At 43.4% G+C, this 16,019-nt stretch overlaps 1 protein-coding gene and 1 long non-coding RNA gene across 5 annotated transcripts in view; one reads left to right on the forward strand and one right to left on the reverse strand.

Moving 5' to 3' along the window:
* Positions 1 to 7,132, reverse strand: part of LOC307030086 — a 36,367-nt gene extending 29,235 nt beyond the window's left edge. Inside the window, exon 1 of the long non-coding RNA XR_013805526.1 lies at positions 6,997 to 7,132. This is a non-coding gene — a long non-coding RNA (uncharacterized lncRNA). The remainder of the gene's footprint in view (positions 1 to 6,996) is intronic.
* An 88-nt stretch (positions 7,133 to 7,220) lies between these two features.
* Positions 7,221 to 15,954, forward strand: LOC307027417 (thioredoxin domain-containing protein 6-like). Of its 4 annotated transcripts, none has more exons than XM_079662483.1 (17): positions 7,221 to 7,562; positions 7,657 to 7,714; positions 9,131 to 9,234; positions 9,323 to 9,394; positions 9,721 to 9,837; positions 10,646 to 10,730; positions 10,891 to 10,973; positions 11,066 to 11,158; positions 11,649 to 11,803; positions 12,075 to 12,271; positions 12,669 to 12,813; positions 12,895 to 13,002; positions 13,508 to 13,659; positions 13,756 to 13,900; positions 14,613 to 14,875; positions 15,076 to 15,159; positions 15,707 to 15,954. In XM_079662483.1, the coding sequence occupies exons 1-17, from the start codon at positions 7,530 to 7,532 to the stop codon at positions 15,775 to 15,777; spliced, it is 1,965 nt and encodes a 654-aa protein (XP_079518609.1). In that variant the 5' UTR covers positions 7,221 to 7,529; the 3' UTR covers positions 15,778 to 15,954. The 4 variants fall into 4 exon arrangements, with proteins under 4 accessions (XP_079518609.1, XP_079518610.1, XP_079518611.1 ...); XM_079662484.1 differs by having other exon boundaries at positions 7,221 to 7,481; XM_079662485.1 differs by having other exon boundaries at positions 7,221 to 7,464.
* Positions 15,955 to 16,019: the final 65 nt, after the last annotated feature.

Genomic DNA, 16,019 nt, shown 5'->3' on the forward strand with positions numbered 1-16,019 from the left:
CTCGTCTAAATACCCTCCAACAATATTCTCCCAGTGCCCTCCACTGGGACAGAGCAATCACATTTCAGTTTGCAGGAGTATTTGTTCTGCGTACAGTCAACCGCAAGCACGCAGCAGCAGTCATTACTGATGACATTCGACGACACAAAGGCCAATATTTGAATTGGGCATATGGGACAAAAGCATCAAATCAATGTTTCTCATTGACTTGATGGAACAAAAGCAATTGCTTCCTTGCATCTCTCTGATGAAAAGTAGAACAGAAACACACTCCTGAATTTTAGGCACTGTATGAATCTTATTTCTGAGGGCAAGGACCTTGTCACAGCAGCCATGATGGAGGGGAGGTGATTTTGGTTCCCATATGGCTGCATAATGAGCTCAGAGCGAGACTCAGGGTTACTAATAAAAACATGTCATACAGAGAGCAAAACAAACTGCAGGGCTTTGTCGCTAGCACAAAGGCACTGCCGTTTGAGTGTCTCATTTTAATATTCTCTTTCTCACTGTTGCAGAGCACTGATTTGTCATTTTACAAAATTACTCTAATTGTTCAACTTGTTTTTCTGGGTCCACTTTGAAAAGGGAGGAGGCGGTGCAGCTGAACCGTTTAAGTGCAAGCAGTTCATTGAAATTCAAGCAGGAAGCGCATGCAGAAGTGGTCTGATCTCTAGAGGACCTATTTCACTATTAAATGAAATGTTGCAGTTGGAGGGAAACCTCTTTGAGGTGTGAGGATAGCAGTGAGTGAAGAATATGAGCCTTTCTACACCAAAGGAAACAAGTACTGTAGGCTACTCAGTGTTTTTTTGGAGAAAATAACCTAAATAACTTGATGTAAACACCTGATTCTATACACTACAACAGCACTTGAAGCCACATAAACTAGCATTAACATACAATTGAATAACACCTTGTGGGGGGCTGCTCATTTTAAAATATGTTTATGTTAATAAACAGTGTGAACAGTCCTAAATAAATCTGTGCAGTGGTTTATACGCGTTTCAGTGGCTTCCAGGAGAAAAAAGCTAACTAGTATGTATGGGTGAAGCTCTGAAAAACCTGGATACCGTAATTACAACATCTACATTATCTTCCAATTAAAAAAAAAGGTTTTGGGGGGGGATTTCATTAAAGGTCCTGTGTCATGCTTTTCCGGTTATTACCCGTCCCCTTGTGTGTTATGAAGGTCTTTATGCATGTAAACGGTCTGCAAAGTCACAAACCCTCAAAGTACACCCTATAGCGAGTAAGACTCTAACACAGAAAAGACCTGTCTATACCACCCCAGAACGCCTCGTTTGAGATTTCTCTTTTTCCATCGTCTTCTTCCTGGGTACAGTGACGTGACCATACCCAAATGGACCATTCCGTGGAGCTCCTCACACACACACACACTCTCGGGGGGGGGTGGGGGGTTTGCTAGTGGAGCCTCGCCGATGGGGGTGCTACAGCCCCCACAGCATCCCCCCCTTCCCGTGTCCATTCGCTATGTCTTGCTGTCTCGCAGATCCCACGCAGCAACCAGGAAATGAACCCAGCTCACACTGTCCGCTCCTCGCATTCAAACAGTGATTTGGCGCCACTCGATGACGTAGTATGCTTGAAATAGTACATAAAAAACATACGCTCCACCACCTAAGTCCTATTTGTTTTATTGTTTCCAGTCCAGATTTGACAAAAAAATCTTGCCTGGCTAAAACAACAGTTAAATGTTAATTAACATTAGTATCTTTTTGTATTCATCGATATACAGAATCGCTACTTTTGTTGCCAGGCGCTGCTGTCACCAACCTGCTGGCTCATCGGTTCCTAGCTCACTAGCTAGCAGACCCTTAGCCATCAGGTGGCTACAACGATAAACAAAATACTCTCGACAGAGAGAGTTGTTGAGAGTAACAACACCTCCTCCTCTCCTCAGACTCCGGCAATCACAACATCCTCATCTTCCTCGGCCTCACAGCAGCGTTCAACACCATCAACCATATCATCCTGCTGTCCCGCCTGGAATCATCTCTTAACATCACTGACACTGCACTCTCCTGGTTGAAATCATACCTCACCAACAGACACCAGTTCATCCACATAAATAACTGCACTTCCTCCACTGCCCCTCTGTCCCAAGGCGTCCCCCAGGGTTCGGTGCTTGGTCCTCTCCTTTTCATCCTCTATATCCTCCCCCTTGGAAAAATCATCCGCCGCCACAACCTCCAGTATCACTGCTACGTGGATGACATCCAACTCTACATTTCCACAAAAACCATCACTGCCACAACTCACTCCACACTCACTGTCTCTCAGAAATTAAATCCTGGATGCAAACAAACTACCTTCAACTGAACAGCGACAAATCAGATATCATAATCTGACCCACATCCCGCACCAACACCACCCAGAACTTCAACTTCACCCTTGACAACACCACTCTAACCCCCTCCCCTCACATTCGCAACCTTGGAGTAATCTTTGACAGCCAGTTCAAATTCGACAAACACACAAACCATATCACCAGGACTGCCTTCTTCCATCTGAAAAACATTGCCCGCCTCCGCCCCTCACTCTCCTTCCTGGCTGCTGAAACCCTCATCCACGCATTTATCACCTCAAGACTGGACTACTGCAAAAGCATCCTGTATGGTTCATCATCCAAAATTCTAAATAAACTACAATACATCCAGAACTGCGCTGCGCGCCTCCTCACCCACACCCGCTCCAGAGACCACATCACCCCCGTCCTTCAAAACCTGCACTGGCTACCTGTCCGTCAACGAATACACTTCAAAATCCTTCTGCTAACATACAAAGTTCTCATAACCAGGCCCCCCCTACCTCACCGACCTGATCCACCACTACACCCCCTCCCGCAGCCTTCGTTCATCAGAAGCGAACCTCCTCTCTATCCCCACCCTCTGGAACTCCCTTCCACAACACATCAGAGACTGCACCGACCCCCCCACTTTCAAAACACTGACCAAAACACACCTCTTCAGACTGGCTTTTAATTTGTGAATTATGCTGTGTTGCTGTTTTAATATTTATCTATTTTTTATTTCTATTCTTTATTCTATTTGATCATGTTTTATCAAACCACTGTAAAGCATCTTTGAGCACCTGGAAAAGCGCTTTGAAATAAAATGTATTATTATTATTATAGTGGCTCTGGAGCAGCTTTACTCGACATTGAGAAACGGCCAGAGGGTGAATACACATGCTATACAGAGATGCTGTATGAGAAACCAATGTGAGTTTGGAAAATTGCACAATATAAATCTACTCTTTCCTCTCTGAAGAACCAGCACCTTACCGTGGTAGAGAGGTTTGTGTGCCCTGATGAACCTGGGGGCTGTGTTGTCTGGAACCTTGTGATCCTGGTAGGGTCTCCCATGGCAAATTGGCCTCAGGCAAGGGGCCAGACTAAGATTGGTTCAAAAGACCTCATGAAAGACGACACACAAAGTGAGGATACCCTTGCCACGGAGCCTGGCCAGGCACAGCCCGAAAAGGCAACATGGGCAACACCTCCGCTTCTCCGTCCCACCACCTACGGGAAACAACGATGGGGTCGGGTGCGCTGCCAGAAGGGTGGCAGTGAAAGCAGAGGGTCTCGACGGATCAGACCCGGGTGACAGAAGCTGGCTTTGGGGACGTGGAGTTTACCCCAGTGGACGAGAGGGTCGCCTCCCTACGCCTGTGGGTTATGGGGGGGGGGGGGGGGGGGACAACTCTGACTGTTGTGTGTGCTTATTCACCAAACATCAGTTCAGAGTATACAGCCTTCTTGGAGACCCTGGAAAGAGTCCTGTGTGAGGCTCCTGAAGGGGACTCTTTAATCTTGCTGGGAGACTTCAATGCACATGTGGGCAATGATGGAGACACTTGGGGGTGCGTGATTGGGAGGAATGGCCCCCCTGATCTGAACCGGAGTGGTGGTTTGTTACTGGACTTCTGTGCTAGTCATGGATTGGCCATAACAAACACCATGTTCGAACATAAGGATGCTCATAAGTATACGTGGTACCAGAGCACCCAAGGCAGAAGGTCCATGATCAATTTCGTTATCGTATCATCGGACCTGAGGCCGTATGTTTTGGACACTCGGGTAAAGAGAGGGGCGGAGTTTTCAACTGATCACCATCTGGTGGTGAGTTGGGTCGAGTGGCGGGGGAAGCCTCTGGACAGACCTGGTAAGCCCAAACGTGTAGTTCGGGTGAACTGGGAACGTCTGGAGGAGGCCCAAGTTCAGAAGGCCTTCAACTCACAGCTCCGGCGGAGCTTTTCGGGCATTCCTGTGGAGGTTGGGGACATTGAATCAGAGTGGGCGGTGTTCAAAGCCTCTATTGCGTACAGTGTACAGTCATGATGGGACGTTGTTGACCTCAACTGATGGAGTGTTAGGGCGTTCCCACTTTGGGAACCACTGCCCTAAGGTACTCGAAAGGAGGGTCAGGCCGATTGTCGAACCTCAGATTGAGGAGGAACAATGCGGATTCCGTCCTGGTCGTGGAACCGCGGATCAGCTTTTTACTCTCGCAAGGATCCTGGAGGGGGCCTGGGAGTACGCTTATCCGGTCTACATGTGTTTTGTAGACTTGGAGAAGGTGTATGGCCGGGGCGGGTTCCCAGGGAGTTACTGTGGGAGGTGCTGCAGAATATGGGGTAAGGGGGTCTCTACTCAGGGCCATCCAATCTCTGTACTCCCAAAGCGGGAGCTGTGTCCGGGTCCTCTGCAGTAAGTCGGACCCATTTCAGGTGAGGGTTGGCCTCCGCCAGGGCTGACCTTTGTCACCAATCCTGTTTGTAATATACATGGATAGGATTTTGAGGCATAGCCGTGGGGGAGGGGGTCTGCAGTTCCGTGGACTAAGGATTGCACCACTGCTTTTTGCAGATGATGTGGTTCTAATGGCTTCATTGATCTGCGACCTTCAGCACTCACTGGATCGGTTCGCAACCGAGTGTGAAGCAGCTGGGATGAGGATCAGCACCTCCAAATCTGAGGCCATGGTTCTCAGCAGGAAACCGATGGACTGTCCACTCCAAGTAGGGAATGAGTCCTTACCCCAAGTGAAGGAGTTCAAGTATCTCGGGGTCTTGTTCTCGAGTGAGGGAACAATGGAGCGTGAGATGGGCCGGAGAATCGGAGGAGCGGGAGCGGTACGGCAGTTGCTTTACCGCCCCGTTGTGACGAAAAGAGAGCTGAGCCAGAAGGCAAAGCTCTCTGTCTACCGGACCATTTTTGTTCCTACCCTCACCTATGGTCATGAAGGATGGGTCATGACCGAAAGAACGAGACCTCGGATACAAGCGGCCGAGATGGGTTTTCTCCACAGGGTGGCTGGCGTCTCCCTTAGGGATAAGGTGAGAAGTTCAGTCATCCGGGAGGGACTCGGAGTTGATCCGCTCCTCCTTCGCGTCGAAAGTAGTCAGTTGAGGTGGTTCGGGCACCTAGTAAGGATGCCACCTTGGCGCCTCCCTAGGGAGGTGTTCCAAGCACGTCCAGCTGGGAACAGACCGAGGGGTAGACCTAGGTGGAGGGATTATATCTCTTTGCTGGCCTGGGAGCGCCTTGGGATCCCCCAATCAGAGCTGGTTGATGTGGCCAGGGAAAGGAAAGTTTGGAGCTCTTTGCTGGAACTGCTACCCCCGTGACCCGACCACGGATAAGCGGGAGAAGATGGATGGATGGATACATCTATTCTAGTATACCTCAACAATGGAATTATGATCAGTAGAAATGGCCATGACATGGGACCTTTAAAAGCAGCCAAAACATAAATAATACTAATAATCCTGCATTTAAAATTGTGCTTAAGTTAAATTACATAAATATGCTATTAGCTACACAATGTATTAGAGATGTAAGTATTCATCATGCAGAATGCCCCCTGCCAGGATTTTTTCTATATATTTGATCCTTAATCTTGATTTATCAACATGTAACCATTACTCACATTTTGTAGTTGATTAAGGTAGAGCTTTTTATAACTGCTTCCTGCTGGGTAGTTTAATCGTTTACAATGCATTACATTTTGAAGTGATCAAATGTGGAGTATTACAAAATAGCAATGTCAAAATTAGACAAAGCTGTGAAATAAATGTATAGTATCTCTATGATATGGGGAATACTATAGTGTACAGTAAGTCATGCCAACATCAAAACTACTTAAATCTACAGTCATTAGGTACAGCGATGGATTAGAGCACAAAAAACATGATAGAGTGCCCACTGGGGGGTCCTTACACTGGAGAAAACAAGATGCAGTGCACTTATATGTGCCATTATATAAAGAAAACTCGATTCAGTGACACAATGGCTGCCCTGCATTTACTACACAGTATAGCAGATGACTCACTTTAGAAAGCCAGAGTCCACCTATGCTTGAGTAAATGTACTGCTTGAGTAAATGTACTATTCAACTCTCTGCTCTGTGCACCTTCTAATGTAATGAAAACACTGCTCAGTCTCTATAGCCCTCTCTTTCCATCATACTGTTTCGAAGTCCTAAGAATTTACTCATAAATGCAAGAACGAAGAACTGAGTTAAACAGGGTTGAAGGTAACACAGCAAAATTAGTTGTTTCCTGTAACTTGAGACATCTTGATGAGGCGGTGGCTAATTGGGATAACTGAGTGTTTGGTCATTGGTTTGATCCCCAGCCCCTGTAGTCAACATCCTTGTGGCAGATAATTAACAACAAGTTGCCCCAGGAATGTCTACGGTAAAGAAGTGTATGTACGTTGCTTTGGTAAACAATTCAGCTAAATGCAATGTAGGATTAACAGGACTTTATTCTAAGCATAGCATTAGCCAAAGACATGCCACATGGGCCATGGCATCAAAGCGGATTGCAAAATAACACACATTAAAACATTGGTCTATCAAAACTATCTATAAAAAAGCACAATCATCATGAAATAATAAAGTTCAGGGGACCATAGCCCCTTCATTGAGATATGTGATAAAAAAATACACTTGATATAGTGTCGTAACTTACTGTGGTCTCCACATGGCCTTCAGCACATTCAAAATATACTATATCCGGTTGAATATGTTATTTAAAAATATAATAATATAATCATTTTCAGTTTACAAAGTAGTCTTTGCAAAGAGCATAACACTGCTGCTAATTCTGATACTTTTTTATTATGCATGTTATGTTCTGGGGACGGAAACGGAAACGCCCTAGGAACAGCAACGCATTTGAAGAGAGTAGAAGAGAGTAGAAGAAGAAGAAGAATTGTAGTTCTAGCTCTCACTCTGAGTGCCATGTGTCTTAAAACTGACCAGACTGTCTGGCGATACGAAACCAAGACCGGCGTTTGAGTTAAATAATAGCGACAACAACACAAGATAACGATTTTAATGAAGTGCACTTCCATCGAAAAACAGAATTCCCCGGAAGGCTTCGTTGCTTAGCAACCATGGGGCCAAACAAGTGCGTGCAGCAGTTGAGCAGTTGGATGTAATAATCAGCATAAGGTTTCTACTATTTCATGTAGATTGAAAACTATAATATTAACTAATCAAATGGCAGGCAAGAAGAAAGAAGCGAGTTTGCAGGTTGAAAAAACACAACATGGCGTCTGTAATGTTGACAAAAGTCAACTAACTTCAAGGAAGCCCTGATGTTATTTGTTTTTTTTTATTTTTCCAGGCGTCTGTCACAAACCAAGAGCAGTGGGAAGAGATGCTTGCAACCAAAGGTTTAACAGGTAAGAACTTCAGATCTAACCTGATTGTAGTTCAATTAGTAAAGCACATTTAATCAACACACTTTGACAAAAGTGATTTACAAAAAGATTGGATAAGCAAAGCAGGCGTGATACTGACATGAACTATACAATATAAGTAAATTAATAAAAGCTTAGCATGTATTGATAAAACCATAAGAAACCATGAAAAACAAGATGTGATCAGGCATGTCTTTATAAGGATTGAATAGAGGCTAAGGATCTAAGGACATAATTGTTAGTTGCCAACTATTCCACAGATTAAGGCCAACAATGGATGAACTGGCACTGGGTTCACAGATGTAACCTGGTGTCAGTCCATGCAGGGCTTCAAAAACCATACCACCATAAATCTCCCACATGCAGTTTTGGGGGAACTCCAAATGTGTTTTTTCTTAGCATTGGCCACTCATCCGTAAAGCCAAACTCTGTGAAGTTTACAGCTAAAAAGTTGTCCTATGGACAGATACTCCAATTTCCACTTTAAGAGTTTCAGCTCCTTCAGGGTTATCTTTTGTCTCTTTGTTGCTTCTCTGATTAAAGCGCTCCTTGCATGGTCCCTTGGTATTGGTCCTATCTTAAAATGACTAATACAGTTGTGGTGGCATATTCTCTCGTTTTACAATAATGCATTTAATGGTGCTTTGTTGGATCAGGTGTCAGATCCTGTTGCACTAATAATGTGGCTTCTTTTGTAAAGGGGGTAATGTTCCCAATGCTCTTCAATTTTTTTGAATATTTGAAAACAAGACTGCTTCTTGTTGGTCAATTTCTTACAATCCAAGTAAAAATCCATTATAATTCCCAATACTAAATCAACAAAATTACAAAAACGCCTATGGGAGTGAGTGCTTTTTCAAGGTACTCTAATCAGCACACTCATTAGTATTCCTACCCCCAACCAATTGTGTCATCCATCCCTTACACGCAAAGCCACACAATCACATAGATCACCCAGATCATCCACTCTACCAGAACTTTACCCCCTTTTCTCTGGACACAGATTCCCATGTGCAGGAAGGCCCCTTTTGACAAGAGGTTTGTAACTACAGTAAAACGATCATAAAATATGTAACCTTCGCATAAGTTATATAAGTAAACCAGTCTGTAGTATGTCAGTTTAAGTCCATCTTCGTATCTATCTGTATAATGTTTTAGAAGCCTGTGTCTCGGGGACAGGTGACAACTTGTCAATTTTTTAAAAATCAATTCAGCATACACTGGTAACAAGTGAAAAACAAATGTGAATGGTGACTGTCATGAGTTGAATTTATTGAATGTTGCTGCCACACTGTGTTCACTGGGAAAACTGCAGTTTGAATGATTGCACCAGTCCACTCACCTTCGATCACACACTTTATATAGACTGTCAATGCTCACACACCGTGTCTGTTCCAGTTGTAGATGTGTACCAACAGTGGTGTGGCCCCTGTCGAGCTGTGGTTAGTCTCTTACGGAAAATAAAGAACGAACTGGCTGATGACCTATTGCATTTTGCCACAGTAAGTTCTAATTAAATGTGAACAATTTAAATTTCAAAACAAGAGGCGCAGCCTTAAACATGTTTTTGTTGTGTTTGTGTTGGTGCAGGCCGAGGCAGACAGCATTGACACTTTGGAGAAGTATAGAGGGAAATGCGAGCCCACCTTCCTCTTCTATGGGGTGTGTGTGTGTGTGTGTGTGTGTGTGTGTGTGTGTGTGTGTGTGTGTGTGTGTGTGTGTGTGTGTGTGTGTGTGGTATATACTGTGTTTGCCTGCTTGTATAGTAAATGCTTGTTTCCACGCTGTGCTTCCTTTGTATAACATTTTCTTTCTCAAGTTATTAAAGTTTATTTCCTGTCTATATTTCTTTTTACATTATATCCTGTGTATTATCTTTTCATAGAGTTGGTCTTATTCCTGAGCCTGCTTACATGGACCTAAAGTATTTAAAGCATTTCAATATGTTACCACTTGTTTAGTTGAATTGGACTGTGTTGAATGAACAGGGTGGGGAGCTGGTGGCGGTGCTGCGAGGGGCCAACGCTCCTCTGCTTCAGAGGATAATTGTGGAGGAACTGGCCAAGGAGAAATTGGTCCTGGAGACAGGTGTTGAACGCAAAGGGGTGAGCAGAAATACATAAACATACATCAATGCGGACATGCCAATTTAGGCCAAGCATGTTGACTTTAATTCTAGGGAAGTATCCCAGTCAGCCATGACTAGAAAAAAGACACTGGAGGTCTTTAAACTTAACGAGCTAGACAAATTCTATAATTTTTTTATTTACTCCTGTGCTTTTCCTTCTATGACATGTCAAATGTCTTTCTGTTAAAATGACCTTACTCGACAGAGAAAGTTAATCAGTAACTGTTAAGACATTTTATTAATTGCGTTGTTTTTTGCCTTTTATTTAAACTTTTAGAACAGATATATATAAAAAATGAACACCATGCTACAAACAGAAGCAACAGAAAAACACTGCAACATAACTGTCGACATTAAATCACACAAAGAGAAAAAAATATTTTCTATAAATGCACCTGAATCCATTAGCTTACTGAAATAATCGGTACATTTTTGTGTGTTCATTTACTGCTTTTTTTCCAAATAAAATAATTAGGCTTCAAAGCCAGCCAACACACCCATACCAGTCTACAGGTCACTTAATGAGTGGTTTGACTTATTGACATTTTTTACTTCTCCCCTGCTATGGGAACCTCTCAAGAAGTCACAGGAACAAGTTGACCCTTGATAAGCTTCTGTTGGTCATAACATTCCCAGGATGCACATTTGTCACTGTTTTCTGGCATTCTTTAGATGAAAATTGTTGACTGAATAATCAACATTAAAATAATCAATGGCATTGCAGTGTTTGTACACACCCATGTTCAGGGAATAGTGTTTTTATTTGGTATTTTTGTGTCCCTCAGGTTACAGATGAAGGTCTGGTGGAGGATGAGAAAAAAGACGAGGAGAGGACGCCTGAGCAGTCAGAAGAAGAAGACAGCATAATAGGTACTGTGGAGACGCTATAATACTATTTGTGGTCTATATACTTTTTTTCATTATGCTTATACTGCAAATGTTGTTACCCTGATAATAACGGTTGTTAACCAGCGTCATAATGATTCATCTTTGCATTATCAACCATCACTCAAGCTGTTTTCTCCCGTAGTTCCTGCCAGTAAATCCTACACAGTTGCCATCATAAAACCAGATGCTGTTGCTCACGGCAAGGCAAATGAGCTCATTATGAAGGTACGCAGACTGCTCACCTTCTGAAAGACAATATTGCCTCAACCTTTCCTGCTGACATTAGTTGATTAACCCGACGTTAATCCCCTGGCTAGATTCAAGACGCTGGGTTTGAGATCCTGGCCCAAGAGGAACGCACGCTGACTGAGGCTGAGGCTCGAGATTTTTACCAGCATAAAGCAGGAGAGGTATGGAGCGAAAGCTAAAGAGCACATCTCACCCAAACATGAGAGAAAAATAGTTGACATAAACACATTCTTTGTGTTTGGCACACTCGTCTGTGTGATTAGTCTGGGCAATTACATTCTGAATAAACATCCTAATACTAGGGCAGTCACGACCAGTGCAAAAATCATTGCAATTAGTTTGCAATACATCACACTTCCATCTGCATTTCTGCACAGGGCTTAAAATAGGTCTGCTGTGTAAGCAGATTTTTTTTGTGTTGCTTTTTTTGCTTATCGTGCTGTTTGTGAAGAGACTAAATGATTCGAGATTCAGAAATACAAAACATGAGGAAAGAGGCTAATTAAAAAACAATTAACAAATATTTTTATATATTTTTGATCCGCCTTTCTTTATTCTTTTTCACCTTGTACATGTAAGGCCTGATTTAAAAACACTTTCTTTGTCTAACATGTGTGTTTTCTCTCGTCTCTGTTGTTATTTGGTTTGTAGGCTTGCTTTGAGGAGTTGGTGCAGTTTATGTCCAGTGGTCCGTCCCACGTTCTGGTTCTCTCTCAGGTTGAGGGCTCAGCTAACGTTGTCCCAGCATGGCGGGAGTACATTGGTCCAGCAGACATAGAGGAAGCCAGGAGGGAAAAACCAGAAAGGTTAGTTTGCTGGAAATTATACTTCACTCACAAAAAGAGTTACAACTGTAAGATCTGGTATGATAAGATCATCCTTCAGTATTTGTAAAGAAGAGCATTTGTGTATTCACACGGTTGATTGTGTGAAACCATCTAAGGCTTAAGGCGGGTAAAGCAAATGAACAGCAGATTCTCGCATGCTCCGTCAGACACAGCCAAACATTATGCTTCTCTCTGGTTGAGCACCAGCCGAGCAACCATCTGTTCTCCTCTCCCCCCTGGCTTCCTGCAGCTTGCGGGCACAATACGGCACACAGACACTGTTCAACGCCCTGCACGGCAGTGAGGACATCGACCAGGCCAGCAGGGAGCTCGCCTTCTTCTTCCCCAACTTTAGGACGGCCTCAGCAACGAAGCAGGATGGGGAGGAAGAGCGTGTGGAGAGGACACTGGCTCTCATCCGGCCTGACGTTGCCAGAGAAAAAAGAGGTGGGGTCGGGGGCCAAATGCAAACACAAGTTCACACGTATGCGAACGCAGATACACACGCATAAAGATGGTTCATAGTGAAATGGTGGGACTGCTTATTGAGTTCCACATCAAAGGTGTTGAATGAAACATCTGCAGCTCCAGATTCTTTCATTGAATGATCACTATTGGCTATTTACATTATTTTAAAATAGAATATGCCAGTTTATAGGATACACCTAGCTAAAACTAATGCAGCTTAATACAATAACAAACTGCTAACAAAATCAATCTGCTCAAACTGTTTCAACAAAAACATTCATGATTGTAGGATTTATTGTATGACTGCCGTAGTAGCCAGATGTCTCTCTCCCTAAACCGGCAAATGATTGTATCTTTTATTTGTGCAATTCTGCAGAGGAGATCTTGGCTCATATCCATAAGTCAGGCTTCACCGTGGCTCTCCAAAGAGATGTGCTGATGACAGAGGAGCAGGTCAGACAGTTTTACTTCCAACACGTTGAGGAGGACTATTTTCCTGCACTGCTCCGAAGCATGACCAGGTAACACACATATGCTCTAAAAGACATTCTAAAGAGTATTATGTTGCTGCAGATGTGCATTAAACAAGTGTGTATTTACAGTGGGCCGGTGCTAGCTTTGGCTCTAGGCAGAACGGGAGCTGTCTATCTCTGGAAGAACATTCTTGGTCCCTCTGACGTTAATGAAGCCAAAGATGAAAATCCTGAATGGTGAGTGATCTGAGGCTCTACTCATTTACACACGGCAATGAGTCATGAAGTCGCTGTGGAAACATTACTAATAGAGTTCTCATTTTTAAATTGATCCGACAGCTATTTAGGAAGAACCCTGTATTTCTTTTGACCTCTTTTTAACCTTGTCAGGTTTTTTCAGGTTATTTAAATCACTGGTGTAATAATAGACAGAAAAGGCTTTCTACAATCACGCAGGAGGAATTCAACAATGACAGTTTCTCTTCTGACAGTAGCACAGCCAAAGGCAAAGACACATTTTAGAGAGAACATTTGTTGTAATCTCTTTCTGTTCACTCCAGTTTCTGCCATTTCTTGGAAGGCAATCTTAAGAATTGTGGAAACCACTAGTTGAAGTAGAAGCAGGCTGAAGAAAAGCACACCACGTAGTCCAAAAAGAATTCCATGAAACCCTCAAATAAGAGCTATTAGATATTGATGGTAGCTCCCTGCAGAGCTGACTTCTGTATCCCTCCTCCCTCAGTCTAAGGGCTCAGTTTGCTGTGGAGAACGAGCCCATCAACCAGCTGCACGGCAGCGAGAGCCTGGAAGCGGCCGAACAAGAGATTCACTTCTTCTTCCCTAAACAGAAAACTCTAGCAGTCATCAAACCTGATGCGATGGAGGAACACAGAGGTACCTTTGGGCCATCAAGAACAATATACAAATGTACATGTGTTGTTAAAATGTGCATGAATAATGAATATTACATTTTCTATTGACTCTTAACAGATAACATTTTGCAGGAGATCAGGGGCAGCGGTTTCTCTGTAACGCAGCTGAAGGAGGCGGTGCTGTCGAGGGACATGGCTGAGGAGTTTTACAAAGAGCAGAGAGAAAAGCCTTTCTTTAAACAACTGGTGGAGTTCATGTGTCGGTAAGTTTGTACCCGAACACAGTGAAAAGAAAAGAGCAGAGTGACCGCAGCAAACCTCATTCTGTTGCTTCTGGAAGTTTTAACAGTCATGTTGGCTGCTTCAAATCGAGGCAGCCTCAGGCCAGTTGCTATGAAGTCCGTCTCAATTTCTTTCTTTGTTCCATTTGCACGTTGGAATATTTGAGTTTTCTTCCGCCCCGATAGCTCTGTTCACTTGGCTGTTACAAAACTGCTGGGTTACAAATTGCAGAGAGATATGTGCAGCTGGGCAGTTCAGAAAAACACCTTTACTGTCTATCCCTCAATGCTAGCTCAGGTTTAGCCTCATTTCGGTTTCATATTGTAGACTAGGGGTGGCCTACATGTCTAGGAATATATTTACCTGCACTTCTCCAAATGTATTCACACTGGGGAACGCAGCTTTTTGTAACAAAAAAAAAAAGAGACATGTTGTAGTCATTTCATTATTCTACCTATTCATTTGGGCGAACATAAATAATAAAAAGGTGCAAAGCTCTTTCACCTCTTAGTTTGAAAGTGTTGCATTGACATTGAATAGTTAAGGTTCTTCAGTCAAAAAGCATGTAAAACGATCCATCACGACTTTACAGCAGCAGTCCTCAGAATGCATAATCAGGCTTCACCGGGAAACAGGTCAAAGAACAGAATTGACACAACATTTGGTCTGTTTTCCTTTCATTGCTTGTTTCAGGGGGCCCTGTTTGATGCTTGTACTCACCAAGGAAAATGCAGTGGAGGAGTGGAGGGCCATAATGGGCCCCACAGACCCAGAACAAGCAAAGGAAACATCCCCAGACTCTCTGAGGGCGCGCTTTGCCTCCGACATCCTCCACAACTCGGTCCACGGCTCCTCCAATGAGCAGCATGCAGAGGAGAAGATCCGTTTTATCTTCGGTGAGATCTGCTCTGACGCAGAGCTCACCGCTGATGGAGGGACTAACACGATCACTTCAGGTAATCATGATGTGTGTGGCAGTCTCTTCCATCTGGCACACCATCTGCCTACAAATAAACAACAGCACTTCACAGTTTGTTTCCTGTTGCCTTTTATACACCCTTTTTGCTAGAAACGATATTGTACCCAGCTACATTTCCTATCATTGAAAAGAAAATTGTTGAAACCTAAGACTTGAAATAGATACATTTGTTTGCAGAGAAAGAGCAGGACAATTCTTCAGATGAAAACACAGGATCGTCCAGATGTTCCACTGAAGAAATGTCTGATAACCATCATGGAGGTATGAAGTTGTTCCACTTTTAAGAGCTTGATCCTTCAAAGTCCGTATCTCAGCTATGTCAACGTTAAAGATGCTACACTAGATGGGACATTCTGGAAAACATTGCTCAAATTGAATTTGGAGGCGAGACATTTGCCAGACTTCTGTGCGGCGGATGCATATTCACCAGGATCTTGTGACAAAGGGTGCAGTCATTATAACTTTGTCAGGAATCTGAGTAGCCAGCAAATAGATAAGTCTCTTAATAATGAAAATTGAGATTGCTTCCAGTAGCAAGAGAGGCCTCTCTTCAGATACAGATAAATGAGGCCATTGATCTTCATCATGGCCCGAACATCAGCTGGCACAGAGTTGTAAAACTGCGTCTAGAGAGAAGTAAATCAGGACGGCTGCATTGAGGAGGATCATTTCAATTGGACTGTGTCTATCTTCTCATGATGCCATTAGGTTTGTGTCCTATGGCTGAGGAATGGGAACATTACTATGAATTATTGTCTTAGTGGTCGCGTTAAGATAACTTGAGCTAATTTTCCTCTGTGATTTACAGGTGACCAACATCATTCAGATCCCTGCAGCCCACAGAGAGAAGGGAGGGACGATCCGGAGCAGGGAAACTGAATCATCCTCGTTTCGCTTTTATTGTGGGGCTGATTCTGTAACATAATGGTGAAACACAAAATCTGTCACTATGAATCATGAAATATACAATAAGACGTGAGATGTACAAACTTTAGGGGATGGATCTATAATCGAGATCTAAAATAAAGATCGATAAATACATTTTCCAGTTCAAAAGGTTGTACTTTTTTTCAATAGCCTCAATCAATCAAGACTATACTGCACATCCATCTTAGATTGGC

This window comes from Notothenia rossii (genome assembly GCF_949606895.1).
Source record: "Notothenia rossii genome assembly, chromosome: 2".
Classification (NCBI taxonomy): domain Eukaryota; kingdom Metazoa; phylum Chordata; class Actinopteri; order Perciformes; family Nototheniidae; genus Notothenia; species Notothenia rossii.